Source organism: Heterodontus francisci, chromosome 2 (genome assembly GCF_036365525.1).
Source record: "Heterodontus francisci isolate sHetFra1 chromosome 2, sHetFra1.hap1, whole genome shotgun sequence".
Classification (NCBI taxonomy): domain Eukaryota; kingdom Metazoa; phylum Chordata; class Chondrichthyes; order Heterodontiformes; family Heterodontidae; genus Heterodontus; species Heterodontus francisci.
The window spans coordinates 156,617,173-156,640,842 of record NC_090372.1 but is presented as its reverse complement, the minus strand read 5'-3'; the positions used below and the strand labels follow the sequence as shown (position 1 = coordinate 156,640,842).

The following is a 23,670-nucleotide window of genomic DNA, read 5'->3' as shown; positions in this document are numbered from 1 at the left end:
TTGCTATTTATATTAATGCAGCTATGTTGGAGCGTTAGTATCGTGAGCTTGTTACACAATCTAAATGTCTGTTGTTATTTTGGGGGTGTTGTTACTGCTGTTATTATCAGGCTGGTTGTCGGCTATATTCTCACAGCTGTAATTTGTATTCAAGCACGGATGTCAATAACTGTGATGTCATCAAGTTAATAAGGTTGGGCCATTCACTAATCTGAAAAAAAAACGGAGATGATTTAGAACAGAATGCTTGAGTCGGGGAGGTTTTCTCTATTTTATTAATACACATTTTATAAAAGAAACACTCCACATCCATTCTAACTAAACTGCATAATATTTTTCATTTTAATTATATGGTAACCGGGATCGTTTTTCTGCTGAATAACGTTTCTCCATTGTGCCAAACAGTTTAACAAAAAATGACAGAAATATCAGGGTGGCAACCAACTCCAGAGCCCTGCATCCTCAGAGGGAGGGGAAAGTAGAACTAGGGGAGCTACAGATTGATTGACATCTCACTCGTCCATAGAGAAGGCAATGGGCTATGTAAGAGACCCAATCGGGTGAGAGGGGCGGGATTTAGTGAGCTGAAGTGCCTCTGACTTGCGGAGAAAATGACAACCAGCGCAGCGAAGCGTTTGAGCGGGTGACTTCCCACTGTCGACTCAGGGCTGAGACTGGTTATCACTCGAAACCAAACCTTTTTGCCTTTTATTCACCTTCCCCCTTCTCATCCTTTTTCTGCCTTTCTCGTTCCAAGTACAGAACAATTTTATTTCAGCATCGCTTATCTGGGTGAATTACTTTTTTTATTCAGTGGCTTGCCAAGAATTCGAGAGGAGAGAAACCTCTAGGATTTAACTTGTAAAAACGCCGAGGGGCTGTGAACACACTTCCTGTGTTTGACAGAAGGATGGGGGGAAACCTTCAAACTTAAGTCCAACGTTTCGTCTTTGATTTACTCTTACTTATTTTAGGGGGGACACATATCTTTCTGTCCCATTGAGATAGTTTGTGCCGAGTCCTGAGGATTCGGAGAGAGACCACATTGGACGATTTGCCCGGCGATGTGTGATATGATTTCAGAGCAGTCGGCTGAGAAAATCGGCAGAATGAAAAAGTTGAGAAGAACTTTATCTGAGAGTTTCAGTCGTTTGGGTGAGTGCGTTAGTTACTGAACTTGGTTTTGAAAAAAGTAAATGGTAAAATTTAACATGTACTTTCGTTTTCTGGAAAGTGTGTTCATTATTAGGTTAAAAATGTCTAGTGCCTGTTGGGGATTTTTTTTCTTCTTCCTTAACAAAAAGAAACACTTTCACCGAGGTAAAGCTAGCTGGCGCAGTAATCACAGTCTTTGCAATGTTTCATTCAAGCTCCCAAGCTGCTGATGTGCTCCAATAAAAGAGGAAAACTGTGTTTAAAATGTTCGAAACGTTTTTAAACACTTTGACCTCGCAGTACCGTTAATAAAATCATTTTCCATTGTCATGAAAGTAAATGTTTTTATATATAGAAGAGCGTTATTCTGTAAAAGCATATTTTCCAAGGCTAGAGTTATTCTAACAACGCATTTTTGCCCATTTCAAGTGCTGCGCATAAAGTCAGTGTAGGTACTAAGATGACTGGGGAAATTAATATAGCTTACAAACTCTGCTTAAGTTTATCATATTTTTCTTATTTTTTTAAGCCTTGAAGAAGGATGACAATAACTTCGATGAGGTAAGATAAACTCAAATTGCGCAGAAAATGGTGTTCAGATACGCTGCTTGGAGGGATAATGCTGAATAGAAGGTACTCGTTAGAATCGGTTCTGTTTGGGGGACTGGATAAAACACTATATTTTTTACCTTTTGTGACCAGGGTTCAAATTGGATCAGACTCTTACCTGAAATAGTTTTGGGTAGTCAGAATCCATATTATATGGATCCTTGGAGGAACCGTTTTATTCCGGATCTAACCGTGCTTAGTTCACCTGGAGATGTTGATACTTTGGTCACTTTGCATTAAAATGCCACTATATGTCTCTTGCTTTTGTACTATAATTTAGGAATTGGAAAGTTTCCCACTCCAAGACCAGTCTGCTTGATGCCCTGGATTCTAACAGACCTGTGACGGTCTACAGAATTGGATGTGGGTGAAACTGGGATCAAACCAGGCTTAACTTGATTGTATGTGAACCAAGTGATATTAATAGGACATGAGAAGGCTTTTAGTGGAATGGGTATTTCTGTGTGTGCTGTAAATATCCAACTTTCCTTCCTCTTCTGAGAGCGCGCGCAAAGGCTGGATTTGAATCTGCACCTCTGAAATAAAAGATCAATCTGTGAAGTTAATGTGCCACTGGCCCCCATTGTTAACATTTTTTTTAACTTTTCCATCTTTATAGAGGTGTAACCAATATGAATGAAATGGTAGAATATAATCCATAATTAAAATGTTTTGTAGCGGAGAAGCTGTAAGTTTAGCTGTTTAAGATAGTTTTCATTACAGTGTCTGTGGATCATGAAGTTTATTTTATTTATTTAGAGATAAAGCACTGAAACAGGCCCTTTGGCCCACCGAGTCTGTGCCAACCATCAACCCCCCACTTATACTAATCCTACATTAACCTACCTACACTAGGGGCAATTTACAATGGCCGATTTACCTATCAACCTGTAAGTCTTTGGCTGTGGGAGGAAACCAGAGCACCCAGTGGAAACCCACAGTCACAGGGCGAACTTGCAAACTCCGCACAGGCAATACCCAGAACTGAACCCAGGTTTTTGGAGCTGTGAGGCTGTAATGCTAACCACTGCGCCACTGTGCCACCCAATATTTATCAGTATTTTTTTTTAGAGATACAGCACTGAAACAGGCCCTTCGGCCCACCGAGTCTGTGCCGACCATCAACCACCCATTTTATACTAATCCTACACTAATCCCATATTCCTATCACATCCCCCCTGTCCCTATATATTTCCCTACCACCTACCTATACTAGGGGCAATTTATAATGGCCAATTAACCTATCAACCTGCAAGTCTTTGGCATGTGGGAGGAAACCGGAGCACCCGGAGGAAACCCACACAGACACAGGGAGAACTTGCAAACTCCACACAGGCAGTACCCAGAATCGAACCCGGGTCCCTGGAGCTGTGAGGCTGTAGTGCTAACCACTGTGCCACCCAATATTTATCAGTATATTGCTACAAACTTAAAAATTTGGTATTAAAACATGAAATTAGGAACCATATCAAATAAAGACATTTATTTGCACATAAACAATGCTACACAAGACTGGGTTCCATATGAGTTCTTTTTTTGTCATCCCACTAACAAGCTGTGTTTGCAGATTTGGTAGATTACAGAAACTGCCTGTGCTTTGGTCAGGAGGATAGTTGTAATGCATTCATGCCTTTTTATGGTGATTTGTGGCACTCACCAGCCATCTTGTATTTATTTCTGGCAATGTGATTGACCCTTAACTGCCCTCTGAAATAGCCTAGTAAGCCACTCACCTTGTATCAAAACCTCTACAGAACAGTTGAAAAAGAATAAAACACGATGGACTACGCAGCATCGTCTAAGGCACCAGAAATGACAAAGGCACTCCCTGCCCAGTTGACCCTGCAAAGTCCTCATCACTAACATCTAGGGACTTGTACCAAAATTGGGAAAGCTGTCCCACAGATTAGTCAAGCAATGTGCCAATAAATATTGAAAGAGAAACCAATTCCATAGTGCCTGGATTAATATTTTTCAGGACACTAATACATTTTTTTTTTAAATGGTTTCACAATTACCACCTCAAGAGAGTGTGCAGAAACATCTGGTGCAACACTCCATTTTCAAACAATGCAAGATTTTGGGAGGCAGGAGAGCAATGCACTTTACAAAAATCTGTTGGAAAAATAGATTTTTCAGCACATCAGGCTTTCTGCTGAATTAATACATCAAGGATTGTCTTTTGTATAATATATACACCTTTAATTTCACAAAAATGTAATTTAACCATTCTAAAGTTCCAAGTGCCCTATGTAGCTTTGCAATAGTATCAAATTCAAATTTGAATTTCATTTACACGTGCCAAATTAGGTGTGAAATTTAAATTGAGTTCGATCATTAATACAAATCACCTGCAACATTAGAGCTATTAATTAGTGTGCCACAGCTCTATGTAAAAGGCAACTATTTTCTAAAAATCAGTGTTGGGCAGATTTTGCATGCAAAACAAATTTGAATTTTACACCAAACACAGGGAAATTAATTATTTCATATATCATTGGGGCAATTCTGTGGGGAGTAACTCACCACCTGACTCCCCAAAGCCTGTCCACCATCTACAAGGCCAGAGTCAGGAGTGTGATGGAATACTCTCCACTTGCCTGGATGAGTGCAGCACCAACAACACTCAAGAATCCAGGACAAAGTAGCCCACTTGATTGGCACCTCATACACCACCTTAAACATTCACTCTCTCCAGCACCAGTGCACAGTGGCAGCAATGTGTACCATCTACAAGGCGCACTACAACTCTCCAAGACTCCTTCAACAGCACTTCCAAACCCGCAACCTCTACCGCCTAAAAGAACGAGGGCAGTGGATGTAAGGGAACGCTGCCACCTGCAAGTTTCACTTCAAGCTATACATCATCTTGACTTGGAACTATATCACTGTTCCTTCACTGTTGCTTGGTGAAAAACATGGAACTGCCTTCCTACAGCACTGGGCATACTGAAATCGCATGGATTGCAGCATTCAAGAAGGCGGCTAACCGTCTCCTTCTCGAGGCTAATTAGGTATGGGCAACAAATACTGGCCTTGCCAGTGCTGCTCACATACCAAGAATTTAAAAAAAAAATTGCTGCCTACCTAGTCAGGGCTGAACATAGTTTTTATCAGTTGTCTAATGACAAATTGGTGATTTTCTTCTGGGCAGGGGTGAAGGCAAGGAGATAAACAGCATCTGTTTGGGATGCTGATGGCTCTAGAGTGATATAATTGTCAAGAGAAGCCTTGGTACAGAGCCAACTCTCAATGCAGAGTTAAAACCTGATACCTGATCCAGGCAGGTCTGAAGAACTCCAAGGTAATGATGATTGATAGTCACCTCGTTTGTTAATGGAATCTGGAGAGTTCGTAAACATGTGACTTAGAGGCAAGATTTCTTCCCTGCTCCAGAAAACCTTGAAATGTGGTTTGTCGATTCTTAATTCTGGTGATGGGTGCATAATCAAAATACGAGCTATTTGGTTTGTCTTATCTGTGAAATTAAAATGTATAGGCGGTGACTTGGGGCAGCATTGGAAGCAATTGCCCCAATGATATATGAAATAATTAATTTCCCTGTGTTTGGTGTAAAATTCAAATTTGTTTTGCATGCAAAATCTGCCCAACACTGATTTTTATAAAATAGTTGCCTTTTACATAGAGCTGTGGCACACTAATTAATAGCTCTAATGTTGCAGGTGATTTGTATTCATGATCGAACTCAATTTAAATTTCACACCTAATTTGGCACGTGTAAATGAAATTCAAATTTGAATTTGATACTATTGCAAAGCTACATAGGGCACTTGGAACTTTAGAATGGTTAAATTACATTTTTGTGAAATTAAAGGTGTATATATTATACAAAAGACAATCCTTGATGTATTAATTCAGCAGAAAGCCTGATGTGCTGAAAAATCTATTTTTCCAACAGATTTTTGTAAAGTGCATTGCTCTCCTGCCTCCCAAAATCTTGCATTGTTTGAAAATGGAGTGTTGCACCAGATGTTTCTGTGCACTCTCTTGAGGTGGTAATTGTGAAACCATTTTAAAAAAATGTATTAGTGTCCTGAAAAATATTAATCCAGGCACTATGGAATTGGTTTCTCTTTCAATATTTATTGGCACATTGGGATAGTCATTAAGTTAAGGTATGCCTTTTAAAAGTTGTTTTCTTTGCAAACTTGTCATACAGCAGCCAAATCAGTGTAAAACAATGTTTCAAAGCTTGTGCAGTATTTAGAGGTAATAGGTGAAACACTGTCTTGTCTGAGGCAGCCAGTTATGTTAAATGTTGGAGGTTTTTTTTCACCAGCAGTACAGAGAAACTGCTGCTGATTGCCTCATTTGTTTTACCAAAGCATGACTTGCTCGTTTTCTGGTGAGTAAACCCTAGGGAGAGCAATATCCCACTTTTGTAATATATTATTTCAGAGCTGTACCTTAGCAGTTCACATGACAGATGATCTGTTCATGATGCATTCAAATCAAAACAAAGCTGCTCTTGGTATAGTATATGAAAATTATGCAAATTAGAACAGCATGAAATGTGTACTTACTCCAAGGTCTTGTATGTGACTATAGCAACTTTCTATCTAAAGAACTGTCAAAATAAACACAGCATTTGAAAAAGTATGTTATTATGGCATATTAACATTTACTTTACTGCGCACTTAATTTGCCATATAATATTCAACTAAAGTTGTACTTGTTCACTTGCAAAGGTTAGAGTGCAGAATTTAAATGATTGTGCTGTACCTCAATCCTGCTCCCTCTGTATTGAATAAAATTTAGAGACCATATAACAGTATCAGTTATGGTACTACAGAGGTTTGTTGTATTGGTGGTTAGGAGAACAGTCCAAAAACAGCTTTTATAGAAGGGGTGGTTTGTATGGGATATTTTTTGTGGTTTCTCTCAATTAAGGGTTATAAATGTACATTTGGTATATAGAGCATATTCTGATGAAAGACTTTTACATATTTTTGGGAAAGCAGTTGATAACGTTTTCTTGTTAACCAATCATATTCCAGCAACAAGAAAATCTCATTACATAGCTATGATTGGTGTTTTTGTTCCCCCCCCCCCACCCCCCAATTATCCTACGTTGTATCTCAGAAGTATTGTATAACAAATGCCATAAGCTATAAACCTATCCCAAGAACAACTTTTCCCCCTTTCCACAAACAGCTCCACTCGTGTCAGCTGGCCTATGAACACTCTTGACGGCAGATGCACCCTCTTTTCCACTGCACCAATTACCACTCCACGATTGGAGGGTCCCACAAGCCTAACCCACTTTGCCTTCCAAAATGTGTTCCTCAACTCATAAAATCATACAGCACTGAAGGAGGCTAGGTGACCCGTTCTTGCCTATGCTGGCTCTTTAGGAGAGGTTTCCAATTCATCCTACACCCCCTGCTCTTTCCCATAGACTGGAATCTTTTCTCCTTCGAGTACTTATCCAATTTCCTTTTGAAAGTTACTGTTGAATCTGCTCCCACCACTCTTCCAGGCAATGCATTCCAGATTGTGTGTTTTTTATATCATCTGTCTCTGGTTCTTTTCTCACTTACCTTTTCTTACTTACCTGGTTTCAACAGGCAGGTGGTTTTGTTAAAAGAATACAATCTAAACCTTTTCAGAATTTTGAAAACCTCTCTCAAATTTCCCCTCAACCTTCTCTGCTCTGAAGAGAACAATCCTAGCTTCTCCTAGTCTCTGCACATAACTGAAGTTCCTCATCCCCTGGTACCATTCTAGTAACACTCCTCTGCACCCTCTCCAACTAAACTATATCATTTCCATTGGCCACTCAGACTAGGGCTCAAAGAAATGTGTTGCTGTCTATTGCTTATATTTGTTTTATCTGCAGCTCACACCCTTCTGATTTCAATGCTTCTTCAATGGCCCGTGCCGCATCCCTTTCTTATAGGCTCTCTATGTACCAGTATTTTCCTGCAGGAAATGGGGGAAGTGTTAAAGAAAATAAAACAGAAGAATAAGGAAAAAGGAAACTTAAGGTAACATTAAAAAATGAGTTGGTATGCAAAATGGTGGAGTGGAAACACTTAAGTGACGGGTGAACCAGTGACGTTCACAGACTGTATCCCTGCCTCAGCTCATCTGCTGCTGAAGCCCTCATTCTTGCCTATGTTAGTTCTAGACTTGGCTATTTTAATGCTGTCCTGGCTGGTGTCCCATATACCTGTCATAAACCCTCCATAAACCTGTCATCTAAAACTCTGCTGTCTATATCCTAACTCGCAGCAACTTCTATTCACCCATCACCCCAGGACTTGCTGACCTGCATTGGTTCCCAGTCCAGGAATTCCTCAATTTAAAAATTCTCATCTTTGTTTCCAAATACCCTCCATGGCCTTGTGCCTCACTACTCACTATCTTTCTAAGCTCCTCCAGCCCTACAACCCTCATCTTCATTCTTCCAATTCTAGTCTGTAGAGCATACCTGATTTCAATTGCACCACCACTGGCGACCTGCTTTCAGCTGCCTAGGCCCAAGCTTCAGAATTTCCTCCCTAAACTTATCTTTCTCCCTATCCCCCTCTCTCTCTCCTTTTAAAGATGCTTCTTAAAACCTAGCTGTTTGGCCAAACTCTTGGTCATCTGACCTGAAATCTCCTAATGTGGCTTGGTGTCTAATTTTGTTTTATTATGCTCCTGTAAAGTGCCTTGGGACAAACATTCTCTCTTTGCAATCAGGAATGTGCTGCACAGGGCAAACAGGCCATATGTAAACAGTGGTCCCTTTTCAGATGTGCACCTACTTGGCAATCTTAAATGGATCGCGCAATGCAACAGATAGGCTGTGCTCAGCGAAGGGGAATTGGAGGGAATTTTGCTTGAGACATTTTCCTCTGTTAAAGGTGCTATATAAATGTAACTTGCTGTTGTTGTGAAGGAGAAGAGTGATACAGAAGTGAAGCAAATAGTTTTTCCAGATCCAGTGCCTTAGCTAGAGGAACACAAATGGCTGAGAATTTCCTGCTGGGGTCTATTTGAAAAACCTCGAACAATAAAAATGGTCAGTGATAATCCAAGTTGTTTGTGCACCTTCTGGGGATAGCACAGTGGAATTCAAGAGATGTAAAAAGACTTTCATTTAACTGAGACTGTATTTTTAAAAAAAAATTGTGAATTTGCTTACAGGTTGGAACGCATCACTCCTTTTATTTATTTAGAGATACAGCACTGAAACAGGCCCTTCGGCCCACCGAGTCTGTGCCAACCAACAACCACCCATTTATACTAATCCTACGTTAACCCCATATTCTCTACCACATCCCCACCATTCTCCTACCACCTACCTGCACTGTGGGCAATTTACAATGGCCAATTTACCTATCAACCTGCAAGTCTTTGGGAGGAAACCAGAGCACCCGGCAGAAACCCACGCAGACACAGGGAGAACTTGCAAACTCTGCACAGGCAGTACCCAGAACTGAACCTGTGTCGCTGGAGCTGTGAGGCAGCGGTGCTAACCACTGCACCACTGTGCCGCCCATCCAGTTGTTGCTCATTCATAATTTTAAATAAAATGGTCTTTTATTAATACAAGTCACCTCTATCTGGCAGAAACATAAGTTGTTACCACTTTTAAATGTTGGAGTTCTTTCTTGCCTGTCATTTTTGCATTGTTTTCTCCTCTATCTTGAAACTTGGAAAAGGGATGCATGCCATTTACATATCTTTATTTCTAAGTAGTGTCATGGACTTGTAATTATTTTTTCTCTTCGGATTATAAACAGTTCATGCGCCTTTAAGACTTTGTTCAAAACAGTGTACCTTTAAGGGAGAGAGCGTTCTGGAATTAGTGTACCAGCTGCATTTTTGTTACCCTGGGCAACAGCAGGAGAGAGAGGTCACATGGTAACGTTTCCACTTGGTTATATGTGAAACTTGGCAGAAACCAGTTAGTTCGGAGAGACTTTCCAGCGAGGCTAACTGAAGAGAAAAGGAGCTGTTTATTCTCTCAGAAAAAATTCTACAAGGAGCTACAAGCCAAGTTAATTCCCTGAGTAAAGAAGAAAAGCCTTCTTTGTCAAGAAACCATTTGAATTGCTGTGCTCATCATTCAAAGAACTGTTTAATGCTTGCTTCAGCCGAAGAGTTGAATGCTGATCTTCTGAAGGACTATTTTCATCAAATCCATGTTAGACCTCATCCATCAGGAACGTAACCTTCAAAAACTTACCTATTTTATTCTTAAGAGACAGCTAATTTTTTAAAACTCCACTTTTATAAAAAAAATACTGATTAAGTACTTTTTAAGTGTGTGTGAATGGGGAGTTAAGATTAAAATAAGAAATTATAAGGTCTTTAGACATAGGTTTATCTTAATAGTGTTTAAGATTTAGTTTTAATAAATAGTTAATTTGTCTAAAGATACCTGGTTTGGTCTGTTTCATTCTGGGGTTACTAGAGTGTTTAATTTGGCTGTTTTCTGATTGGGTGTGAAAGCTTAATTTGCTGCGACCTGTGGAGTGACAGGACTGAATTGACCAGTGCATTGCTCCCGCCGTAGTCGTAACGGTAGCTTTTAGGGTCTAGTTTATGTGCCTAATAATCAGAAACTGACCACTCTAGGTTAGAGGTGCCAAGTCTGAGCTCTGCTTCAAACCAGCTTACACAAGCTCCATTACATTCTGGAAGAGAATTAGACTTGTTCCCAAAATCAAGTTCTGTTCAGAATAATCTGTGCAACAGCTTTCTGGATGTGTGAACCTAATATTGCTGAAAATGTCATCTGAAATCCCAGGTTGGATAACAATTGTCCAATCACTGACTCTAGATGGGCACAGGGTTGATCCCTGGAAAAGCAGATGGCAATGGGCTTTGAAAACTGGAGGACGTAGCTGCTCCTTTATTTTCTATCTCAACAGCTGGCCACTTAACTTTGTCCTAATAGTAGAATACAGCTAAAGTTGTGCTTCTCCATAAACAAAGAATCAAAGAAAAAGTTGACAATTACAGACTCAAGTCCTTACTGCTGGTAAGCTAATGAAAGTCCAGTGCATGCAAAGTTGCTGTGATGATCTGCCTTTTGGTTGCCATTTTGTTGACTTTTGTACAAATGGATAAGCACGTGATGGTCCCTCTTCTGATCTTAATGGAGTAATTGTTTGACGTTGAGCATACAGTTAGAGCAATACCCATCAAATTTAGCCTTTTGTTAGAGGTTGATGTCTCAACCTTGTTGAGAAGCTAGTCTTTGGAGCATATCTTGTGACCTGTTTAAAAACACTTACGTTGCCGCAAAGCTAGTCTTCAAATCCCTCCATGTTACGCCGTTTTACTTTCTTTGCAGCCTCTTTCAGGCTTGTATCCTCTCTTGTTCCCTTTAGTTACCCTACTGATCTTTCTTTTGCGCATCCCTGCCTTTCCCCTCCCTTTGGTGAAAGAGACACAGCACCTACTTTCAAAATCCTTACTAAAACTAATTTTTCTGGCCAAATCATTTGGTTACCTCACCCCCTTCTAATCCATGGCTCAGCATTTATTCCTTTTTGTTTCTTCCATCCCTTCCTTCCTTCCCTGTAAAGTAGGTTGGGACACTTTTTTAGTACATTAAAGGCGCTATATAAATGCAGCTGGCTATTGTTGCTTCACAGCAGTTCCTTAGGGAAACATGCTTGACTCCAACTGTGTTTTTCCTATTAACTTTGTGGTTGTCATCAAAAGGAACTTTCTTTTTCTAAGTAATTGATTTTCCAGACAATTGTTAGCTCTCCAATTCTAAAGCGACCTAAATCCTCCAAAAAGACAGAATGGGTGAGTGCATGATTTGTTTGGAGGAAAACGAGGTGGAGCAATGGAGGGTTGTCAGCCTGTACAAGAGGCAGACGTGCCCACCTGTTATATCTTCTGACTCGCATTTCCAAGCAGAGGTGTATCTACCTGGCAGTGACCCTTCAGACCTGGCTACACAAATTTTAGGTTAGTATGCAATTGTGTGCCATCTGCTGCAAGGACACTTGCAGCCGACGTGAGCAATAAAGCTGACCATACCAGTGGCAGCAGCAGTCAGTTGTGGCATCAAGCTGTCACCTACTACCTTCCAGGAATCTGAGACACAGGTCCCATGGGAAAGGTACCCTGGAGTGGAAATGGGGTGGCCTTCCTTGCTATCACTTCATTATGTTCCACTGCCACCTCATCCATCAAATGGTGGGGGTGGAGTAAGGTATTGTGGGGGAGGTTAAGGTGGCGGTATTTGGATTGTTTCACTGCTCCAACACTTGGCCACATAGTGTTTTGCTCCTTCCAGAAATTTTGTGCCAGCCACCGGAATTTGCCAGACACTTTGCCAATCAAATAACTTTTGCAAAAGCTGAAATATACATTGAAAATATTGGTGACCTTTACAATTGATGGCAACACTTTTTTATACCCAATTGCTGGTGCTTAAAATGGCTGCACTTAAAAGCTGTTTACAAGGGATGATTTCTTGCCCTATTGTTGTCCCTGGTGGATTTTGAACACCAAGTTGAATATGTGCTCTGTAGATGAAGCTGACAGCATAAAATCAGGCAGGATTGGTACAATTACTGACTCCCTAACTGACTAATGCATGATTGGAGGTCGAATCGAAAAATTCTGATTTTTAAAATAAGACATTCAGTTGTTCCAGAGGGGGTTTGAGATGAGTTGCTTGGTCACTGCTACTTAATAAAATAAGAGTACTGAATTACTGAACTGCAGAAATGTATTAATGAATTGATTAACACAATACTGAGCGGGGGGGGGGGGGAACCATAATTGTGCGTGTTTTGAGTCACTGTTGATTCTCTGTGCTAATAACAAATGAATTTCAATTTAATTTTATATATGTTTCATAGTAAAATCTGAAGGAGGATTGCTTGCATTTAATAAAGAAAATTAAACTGTTTGCAAAAGTGTTACTATTGTAGCACAATATATTCATTTTATTTTTTGCTGATAGAAAATAAGTGCAATTCTGAATACGTTATTCAAATGTTTTCTAGGTTAATTTTCTCCAAGAATATCTCTGCGACAGTTACTGATCAGGAATATCTCTAGGGTTGGGATGTGGGATTTCATGAATAGCAGAATAACAATTTCACTTCTTTTAGACATTGGTCAAGTTTCAAAATATTCTCTCTATTCTAATTCAAAATACTGGATAATGGCCAGGGTAGTGATCTATCAAATATTAGATGTTAATTTAAAAAAAATTTGCTCAAGCAACTAAAACTGGCATAGTTTTAGGGAGAGGAAGAGCTGAAGGAATGTCAGCACTCCCTTGTGATTGTTGCAGCAAAAATGTAGAGAATTTAAACAGCAGATGAAAGATAATCTTTCTGTGGTTGTGTATTTACTGATTTTAAGTTGTAAAGTATTAGAGACTGAGGCTGCTTTTTTTTTTTTAAAAGCTATATTTCTCCCTTTTTATAATCATGCACCAGTACTTACAAGTTTCTACCAATGCTGCTTTTAAGTCCTGTTGCTAGAAGGTGCACAGTAAAAGTCTTAATACTTTTCCTGTTTATCTTTTTGCTCTTGCTGCCTTTGTGGAAATTCCATGCAATGGTCCAGTTGAGATTGGCAGCACAGCATGTGTGCAATTCTAGTCACAAATCCACTCCATGATGCAGCTCATTCCTCCAGTGGATAGACCACAGTGTCTGTCCAAGGCTCTCTGACCTCTTCAAGTCTCCAGCAAACTGCAATGAGACGGTGTTGTATGAAAGACTGCCATAAACTATACTTGAAGTAGCTACCCAAGGGTATGGGGATGTTCACATCGTTAAAAGATTGGCGTAAAAGGTGCTCTTAATGAACATCAACAGTAACACCTTTTACATAGATATAATACCCTCAGCAGAAGGATATAGATATTGACCTGTGTTGGGAGATTTAGCATTGGACACTGAAAGCTGGATTTAAATTGTTAAAGCTTTGCAGTGCAGGCTTGGTTCAGTTGATTCCACAATCTCCTCTGAGCCAAAAGGTTGTGGGTTCAAGCTCCACTTTAGGACTTCAGCATATAATTTTAAGCTGAAATTTCAGTACAGTACTGAGCGAATGACATATTCTTGGAAGTGCATTTGAATGTGATAACCCAAGGCCTCATCTGCTTGCTGAGGCGGAGGTAAAAGATCCAGTGGCATTATTCAAAGAGCAGGGAATTTTCCTAGTGACATGGCCAACATTTCTTCCTCCATGAATACCACCAAAAACAGACTAACTGGTTTGCTGTTTACCTAAATAAAAGTGAGCACTGTTTCTTTTTACAAGTAGTACACTGGATCTAAGGTCCTCTAAAATGTCCTCGGGATGTTCTACCTAAATGTGGGTTTTTTATTTAAAGGTGGTGAGAATGCATTTAGAGGTGAAATTCCAGAGACAATGCCACCACTGGTTGGGGTGAAGGGGGAGTAGTGCACTTAAGGCCAACATTGGAGAACTGAAGGGAAGAAATGTAAGGGTGGAAGGCATTGCCAGGATGGGATAAAGGACTTGACAATAAAGACCAGGATTTATACTTCTCTTGCTGTGGGAGATTGAGTTGCTGTAATCAGAGAGGACAGGGTGATGGATGAGCAAGGATATGATGTTTGAAACTTAGTTCAGGATTGAACAGGATGCCAATGTTTTGTACAGCCTGGTTTTGCATGATCTGATGGCCAGAGAGGAAAATGATATCAATTTTCAAGCAAGGGAGTTTATGGTGAGAGCTGAAAATGACTTATGGTTTCCTAATGTTCAGTTGGAGGAAATTTTCACTCATCCATAGCTTTGTGCCAATTGGGCATTCTGTTAGCACTGTGTAATGCTAGGAATTTTCCTCCACACAAGATCAGGGGGCAGGTTGTTCAACCTTGCCCGTCTAAGAGCGAAGTCCAAAGTACGGAAAGTCCTCATCAGAGAACTCCTCTTTGCTGACGATGCTGCTTTAACATCTCACACTGAAGAATGCCTGCAGAGTCTCATCGACAGGTTTGCGTCTGCCTGCAATGAATTTGGCCTAACCATCAGCCTCAAGAAAACGAACATCATGGGGCAGGATGTCAGAAATGCTCCATCCATCAATATTGGCGACCACGCTCTGGAAGTGGTTCAAGAGTTCACCTACCTAGGCTCAACTATCACCAGTAACCTGTCTCTAGATGCAGAAATCAACAAGCGCATGGGTAAGGCTTCCACTGCTATGTTCAGACTGGCCAAGAGAGTGTGGGAAAATGGCGCACTGACACGGAACACAAAAGTCCGAGTGTATCAGGCCTGTGTCCTCAGTACCTTGCTCTACGGCAGCGAGGCCTGGACAACGTATGCCAGCCAAGAGCGACGTCTCAATTCATTCCATCTTCGCTGCCTTCGGAGAATACTTGGCATCAGGTGGCAGGACTATATCTCCAACACAGAAGTCCTTGAAGCGGCCAACATCCCCAGCTTATACACACTACTGAGTCAGCGGCGCTTGAGATGGCTTGGCCATGTGAGCCGCATGGAAGATGGCAGGATCCCCAAAGACACATTGTACAGCGAGCTCGCCACTGGTATCAGACCCACCGGCCGTCCATGTCTCCGTTATAAAGACGTCTGCAAACGCGACATGAAATCGTGTGACATTGATCACAAGTCGTGGGAGTCAGTTGCCAGCATTCGCCAGAGCTGGCGGGCAGCCATAAAGACAGGGCTAAATTGTGGCGAGTCGAAGAGACTTAGTAGTTGGCAGGAAAAAAGACAGAGGCGCAAGGGGAGAGCCAACTGTGCAACAGCCCCAACAAACAAATTTCTCTGCAGCACCTGTGGAAGAGCCTGTTACTCCAGAATTGGCCTTTATAGCCACTCCAGGCGCTGCTTCACAAACCACTGACCACCTCCAGGCGCGTATCCATTGTCTCTCGAGATAAGGAGGCCCAAAAGAATGCTAGACTGCACATGGAAGTTGATCTTTATTTATTTAGAGATACAGCACTGAAACAGGCCCTTCAGCCCACTGAGTCTGTGCTGACCATCAACCACCCATTTATACGAATCCTACATTAATCCCATATTCCTACTACATCCCCACTTTCCCTCAATTCCCCTACCACCTACCTATACTAGGGGCAATTTACAATGGCCAATTTACCTATCAACCTGTAAGTCATTGGCTGTGGGAGGAAACCGGAGCACCCGGTGGAAACCCACATGGTCACAGGGAGAATTTGCAAACTCCGCACGGGCAGTACCCAGAATCAAACTCTGGTTGCTGGAGCTGTGAGGCTGTGGTGCTAGCCACTGCTACCCTTGTTCCTTGTTCCCATGAATGATCACCAAGGGCCAGAATGTAGATGAGGAGAAGGCAAAGATAGATTCGTTAAGAAACATGGTGACTCTGCAAGGGACACAAGAAAAACCTTTGCTGAAGATACACCAGCACAGAAAGGAATGGAACCACATTTGGGTAATTCCACATGGTCAGATGTGGTTAAACATATTGAACGCTGCAGAGAGGTTGAAGAGGATAAGGAGGCATAATACACTAGTGTAGCAATCACCTGTGGTTGCCATTTATTGTTGGGGCAATCTCTATGCTGTGAGTGGACAGAAAGTTTTAAAGGGAATAGTTGAATTGGATTTGACAGATGTTCAAAATTAGCACAGTTTTTAGGATGAAGAGAGCTGGTTTCAAACTTGGATGAGAATAAGTGAATACTGTACATAGCTAAGACAGCAGTGAATAAGTGAGACAACCTACACAGGGAAGCAGTGCAAATGTAGCATGTTACAAATATGAGGATGATAATGGACACATTTTTAGCAAACTGGGTTATTGAAGGATAGGAGAGACAAAGTGATGAAGGATGTAGAATCTTGCTGTACAAAAGGAGGCCATTCAGCCCATCATGCTGTGCCTGATCCTTGAAAGAGCTGTCCAACTTAGTCATTCGCTCCAGCTTTTTGCCCATGATCTTGCAAATTAGTCCTCTTTCAAGTACATAAGCAAAACACTGCAGATGCTGGAAATCTGAAGTTAAAAAGAAAATGCTGGAAATATTCAGGAGATCAGGTATCATCTGTGGAGAGAGAAACAGGGCTGGATTTTCTCTCTGGGGGTGGGAAGTTGAAGTTGGGACTTTGTGGATTCTGAACCTGCACCTGGAGGGGGAAAAACAGTCACCCATTGGGATTTTCACAGAGGTTCCCCAGTAATTGGTATGGAGACAGGTTCTCCGTCCAATTAAATGTGGTGGGTGGGCTCTCAAACCTGGAGGGCCAAACAAAGACATTCCAGCTTGGGAAGTGCAGCAGGCTGTGATGGCAGGTAAGGAACACAGAGGGTGCTTCATCTTTGATGTGCCCTCTCTCCAACCTTTTTGCATCGTTAACTAAAAAACATAGATTCTGCAGCCAGGCCACCACTGTAGGGTGGTGGTGGGTCAGAATCTTTCTACAGGGCTGCCTGTGCCTACTCATGCAACCAGGCAGGCAGGAAGGGCCGCTCTGCCTACCTGAAGTGCTGGACCCCCAGGTTGCTGCAGAAATCACCTAAATTGGCCCTTGACAATGTAGGAAAGTGGAGGTTGACGAGAATTCCAGTCCGCCTCCTTTAATCGGACTTAAGGATCTTAATGAGTCTGATGAGCTGTCCACCCTGCTGGCCCTGATCCCACCTCTGCAAAAATAGCCTGGAGGTGGGATGGAGCCAGGGAACTGGCATGCCGGCCGGCGGGGTTAATTTTTGGCCCCATCCATCTCCCATCCCAGTCCTGATGGGGGCCAAATATTCAGCCCAATATTTCAGGTCGATGACCTTTCATTGTGCTCATCTACACCTGTGTATTTACAGCATTTTCTGTTTTTTAAAAAATCTCTTCAGCTACATGTCGATTCTGGGTACTGCCTGTGTGGAATTTGCAAGTTCTCCCTGTGTCTGCGTGGGTTTTCTCCGGGTGCTCCGGTTTCCTCCCACAAGCCAAAAGACTTGCAGGTTGATAGGTAAATTGGCCATTATAAATTGTCACTAGTATAGGTAGGTGGTAGGGAAATATAGGGAAAGGTGGGGATGTTTGGTAGGAATATGGGATTAGTGTAGGATTAGTATAAATGGGTGGTTGATGGTCGGCACAGACTCGTTGGGCCGAAGGGCCTGTTTCAGTGCTGTATCTCTAATCTAAAAAAAAATGTCCAGTTGCCTTTTGAAGGTTCCTATGGATTCTGTTTTCACCAGCGTTTCAAGTAGTGCATTTCAAATCTTAAGTTCAGCTAATGCAAGTGTCCCCTATGCTTTCTTAACTGCCTTATCAACTTGCCCTAACATTTTCAGAGATTTGTGAATATGCCCCATCCCCAGGTCCCTCTGTTCTTGCATCCCATTCATAATGGTACCGCTCAAATTATACTACCGCTCCTTGTTTCTCCCAAAATACATCACTTCACACTTTTAATTCTTTCGTGGGATATGGGTGCTGCTCTCAAGTCCAGCATTTATTGCCCATTCCTAATTACCCTTGAAGGTGGTGGTGAATGAATACAACTAAGTGATTTGCTAGGCCATGTCAGAGGGCATTTAAAAGTCAACCGCGTTGCTCTTGGTCTGGAGTCACATGTAGGCCAGACCAGGTAAGGTCTTACATCAGTGGTGGGAAAGTTATTGGGAGGGATTCTGAGACAGGATTTATATGCATTTGGAAAGGCAAGGTCTGATTAGGGATAGTCAGCATGGCTTTGTGCGTGGGAAATCATTTCTCATGAATTTGAGTGAGTTTTTTGAGGTGACCAAGAGAATTGACGAGGGCAGGGCGGTGGACGTTGTCTACATGGACTTTTAGCAAGGCCTTTGAAGTCCCGCATGGTAGGCTGGTCCGGAAGGTTTGAACACATGGGATCTAGGGTAAGCTAGCAAATTGATACAAAATTTTCTTGGTAGTGGAGGGTTGTTTTTCAGATTGGAGGCCGGTGACCAGTGGTGTGCTGCAGGGATCGGTGCTAGGCCCTCTGTTGTTTGTCATATATATTAATGGCTTGGATGTGAATGTAGGGGGCATGATTAGTAAGTTTGCAGATGACACCAAAATTGGTGGTATAGTGGACAGTGAAGAAGGTTGTCTAAGGTTACAACAGGATATCAATCAACTGGGAAAGTGGACAAGGGAGTGGCAAATAGAATTTAACGCAGACAAGTGCGAAGTGATGCATTTTGGGAAGTTAAACCAGGACAGGACATATACAGTGAATGGCAGGGCCCTGGGGAGTAGTGTTGAGCAGACACACCTTGGGGTGCAAGTACATAGTTCCCTGAAAGTGGCAACACAGGTAGACAGGGTGGTGAAGAAGGCATATGGCATGCTTGCCTTCATCGGCCGAGGCATTGAGTACAAGAGTTGGGACGTCATGTTACAGTCGTACATAACTTTGGTTAGGCCACATTTGGAGTACTGTGTGCAGTTCTGGTCGCCGCACCACAGGAAAGAAGTGATTAAGCTAGAGAGGGTGCAGAAAAGATTCACAAGGATGTTGCCTGGTTTGGAGGGCTTGAGTTATAAAGAGAGATTGGATATGCTGGGTCTGTTTTCCCTGGAGCGAAGGAGGCTGAGAGGGGACATGATAGAGGTATATAAAATTATGAGAGGCATAGATAGGGTAGATAGCCAGAGTCTGTTTCCCATGGTAGGGATAACTAAAACTAGATGGCATAGATTTAAGGTGAAAGGGAGGAGGTTTAAAGGGGATCAAAGGGGTAAATGTTTTACACAAAGAATAGTGGGTATCTGGAATGAGCTGCCGGAGGAGGTGGTGGAGGCAGGAACAGTAGCAACATTTAAGAGGCATCTGGACAGGTACTTGAATGAGCAAGGCATAGAGGGATATGGAATTAATGCAGGCAGGTGGAATTAGTATAGATAGGCATTATGGTCGGCATGGACGCGGTGGGCCGAAGGGCCTGTTTCTATGCTGTACAACTATGTGACTCTATGACAACTGATTTCTGTCCCGAAGGGTCATTAGTGAACCAGATGGGTTGTTACTACAGTCCTATAATTTCATGGTCTCCATTACTGATACTAGCTTTTTAGTTCCTAATGTTATTTAATTAAGTGAATTTAAATTACCCTGCTGCCTTTTTGGAATTTGAACTCCGATCTCTGGATCATCAGTACAAACTACATAGGAACAGGAGTAGGCCACTTAGCCCCTCACGCTGTTCCATCATTCAGTGAGATCATGGCTGATCTGCGATCTAACTCCATATATGTGCCTTTGCTTGATATCCCTTAATATCTTTGGCTAATACAACTCTATCAACCTCAGTTTTAAAATTAAGAATTGATCTAGCATCAATTGCTGTTGGTAGAAGAGAGTTTCAAACTTTTACCACCCTTTGTGAAGAAGTATTTTCTAACTTCACTCCGGAAAGGTCTGGCTCTAATTTGTTGACTATGCTCCCTAGTCTTTTACTCCCAACTAGCAGAAATAGTTTCTCTCTATCCACCCTGTCTTAATATCTCTTTGTAATTTATTGCTTCCATCTACTTTGCTTGTAATGCCGACTATCTTGGTGTCATCAGCAAATTTGGTTATGTGGCTTTCTATCCTATCTTCTAAGATGTTAATGGATACAGTGGATAGTTGAGGCCTTAACATGGATCCTTGCGAGGCACCACTAGTCACACCCTTCCAATTAGATTACCTATTATCCCTACTTTTTTGTCTGCTTCCACTCAGCCAATTTCCTAACCAGACTTCAACCTCAGCCAATAGTCTCTCAAGGGACTTCATCAAGTGCCTTCTGGAAGTCCGGATAAATAACATCCATAGTCATTTCTGTCTCCACTACTTTAGTTACCCCTTGAAAAGATTCAGTCAGACTCATCAAGCATGACTTACCCTTTACAAATCCATACTGGTTCTCTGATCAGCGGAAAATTTTCAAGGTGTTCAGTCACTCCATCCTTAATTCTAGACTCTAGCAATTTCCTGACAACAGATGTTGGGCTAACTGGCCTATAGTTCCCTGGTTTCCCTCTGCCACCTTTCTTTAAATAGCAGAGTGACATGTGTAATTTTCCAATCTAAAGGAACACTTCCTGAATCAGGAAAAGTTTGGAATTTTATAGTCAGGGTATTTGCAATGTTCTCACCTCTAGATTACTAGTTCAGTAACATAACCAATATGCTACTGTACCCCTGACCCTTATCTGCATTAAATTGTATCTGCCATGTGTCTACCTGTTTCACCAGAATAGGTCTTCCTGAAGCCTACTACTGTCATACTCGCTATTTATTAGTGAAAAGTTTTGTATCATCTGCAAACTCAGAAATAATACCCCCAAATCCCAAGTGAAGGTCATTTTAGGAAGGTTTAAAAATATCATTTTGAATAAATTTCTATAGTTTTTACTTAATTTGTAATGGTATTCTGAATAGAAAGAAATGCTTCATCTGTTAATGACTTCACTATCATTATAGTTGCCCCTTGGAAATCATTGTAACTTCCTGTTGATGTGATTCTGACACTCTTGTCATGCGGCAAAATCATTATTGGTTGATTATGAAGATGTAGTTTCCACAAAGTACAGGGTGATATGTGTGTGTGTGTAATATATGCGAACGTACCATTACTCTGCAGTTTTCTGAAATGAAACTGGAGTATGAGTCATGTACAGTTATTCTGTATTTTGAATTGTGATCTAGTCATGAGGTTCTGTCATTCTTTTGAAATGGACCTTTATTCAGACTGATTCACAGAAGTTTGACAGTTTTTTAAAAAAAAACAACTTTGTTCCCATGAATTAGATGATGGTGCTTCAACTTGACTCCCCTAGCTTCTGATATCACCTGATCTTGTATGCAGTGTCTGTTGTTTCCTGTAATATACAGTGGAAAATAACCTTGCAAGATAAAAGTTTGTCTGGCGTTGCAGAGGCAGTGTGTGCCCCAACCAGGAGGACCAATGATCACCAGTAATTGGGCCTCTAACCTCATTTCAACATTCGACAAGTTACTGTTGCCTGTCATGCCTCCCCAGACAGTTTGCCCACTTGACAAAATTATTCATGTCCAAATTTTGCTGCTAAAATAACAGCAAGTTTAATGATGCTCATTGTGGTTAATGTATAAATTGTCCAGCAACTTATGGCAACTCGGTCTCAACCTCCCTGTGAGTTGCATGAAATAATTCCATTTATGCATTATTTCCCATTAAACATTCCACAGAATCAGCATAAGTACATTTAAAGAAAAAAAATGAAATTTATGTTCCTGCAATGCCGTTCAACCTCTCCAGCCCAGAAGGGGAACAATATAAACTGTGAAGTATCATTTCTTCAGGGAATAAATTGTTGAGAGGCTTTTAAAATATTTTTAAATTTTACTTTTTTTCCGTTCTATTTTAATTCCAGTCTTTCTTTCCATCTCTTTTGTTTCTCTTTTCTTGATGTGAATCTAATTCACCTTATTTCCTTCTCCATCGTTCCTCAATTCTTGAATCTCATTGGTTAAGCAGATAGCAGTTTGTCCTGTCATTCACCAAGGCCCGAGATGCCCAGTTTCCCTCAGTGCATTGTTATTGGTTTGCACTTTCAGCAACTTGAGACACAACACGTCTTTGAGCTGAAAAATGAGGGAAAAAGTCTAAATGGGACACTGCAAGTTGCCTCCTTCAGCTTGTTTCATTGGCACCACCCTAAGATATGTGCCGGGATGTACAAGTGGTAATGGTTATGAGGCAGATAATGAGTGCTTAGGATTCTTAAGTGCTGCTATTCTTCTGATTCCACAATAACAACTACTGAGATTTAAAAACATAATTTACTTCCTTTCCATTGATGGTTGCTGGGGCTGTTGAACAATCCTGAGCAGAGCCGCCAGCCAACCAATTTTGGTAATGAGACCTAGGTATTCAACTCCTTACATATGTAAATGAAGGACCTAATACTTGCTTTAAACTGCTGCCCGGATCGCCTGCAAAGTTGCTTTTACCAATATAATGACACCCATAACAGAGTCGCAGATTGATGCCCTGAAACAATCCCCTCTTGCTCTCTTTTCTGTCTGAAAAAAGGACATAACAAGGACCAATTTCTAACCCTGCAATTAAAATCAGAAGACACAATTCAATGAACTTGCCATTTGGGACATATAATGTTGGCAAAAAAAAAATGGAATTCTGTCTGCATGTATTGAGGCTATATGTGTAAATATCATAAAGATCTGATATTGCCATTTCAAATTGAGTTTTTTTTTTTTGTTGGTTGCATTACATCTACATCTACATAGACAGAAATGGGAGGGAATGTGGGCACAGCTGTTCTGTCTCTGCCCCACCCTACCCCGCTTTGGTGTAGGCAGCTCGAATTTTTTTTAATTCGTTTTATTGGAGAAAATTCTGAAGGACAGAATCTATCTCCATTTGGAGAGGCAAAATTTGATTAGGAATAGTCAGCATAGCTTTGTCAGAGGGAGGTCATGCCTAACAAATTTGATTAAATTTTTTGAGCATGTGACCAGGTGTGTAGATGAGGGTAGCGCAGTTGATGTAGTTTACATGGATTTCAGCACAGCCTTTGACAAGGTCCCACATGAGAGACTTATCAAGAAAGCAAATGCACATGGGATACAGAGTAACTTGATAAGCTGAATTCAAAATTGGCTTAGCTGTAGGAGACAGAGTTTTAGTGACTGGAAGCCAGTGTCCAGTGGCGTACCACAGGGATCTGTGCTGGGTCCCCTATTTGTCATTTATATAAATGACAGATGACTATGTGGGGGGTAGGATCAGTAAGTTCGCGGATGACACAAAGATTGGCCGAGTGGTTAACAGTGAGGTGGAGTGTCTTAGGTTACAGGAAGATATAGACGGGATGGTCAAATGGGCAGAAAAGTGGCAGATGGAATTTAACCCTGAAAAATGTGAGGTGATACACTTTGGAAGAAGTAATGTGACACGGA

The 23,670-nt window shown here is 41.4% G+C and overlaps 1 protein-coding gene across 3 annotated transcripts in view; it reads left to right on the top strand.

Annotated features, from left to right (window-relative positions):
* The first annotated feature begins 610 nt into the window (after positions 1 to 610).
* The window catches only part of cdk14 (cyclin dependent kinase 14), a 779,114-nt gene continuing 756,054 nt past the window's right edge, over positions 611 to 23,670 (top strand). For all 3 annotated transcript variants that reach the window (XR_010969007.1, XM_068012619.1, XM_068012572.1), the window contains exons 1-2: positions 611 to 1,155; positions 1,685 to 1,716. Coding sequence is in view for 2 of the 3 variants with exons in the window: in XM_068012619.1 (XP_067868720.1) it covers positions 1,065 to 1,155; positions 1,685 to 1,716 (123 nt within the window). In the remaining variant the exon portion in view is untranslated. The remainder of the gene's footprint in view (positions 1,156 to 1,684; positions 1,717 to 23,670) is intronic.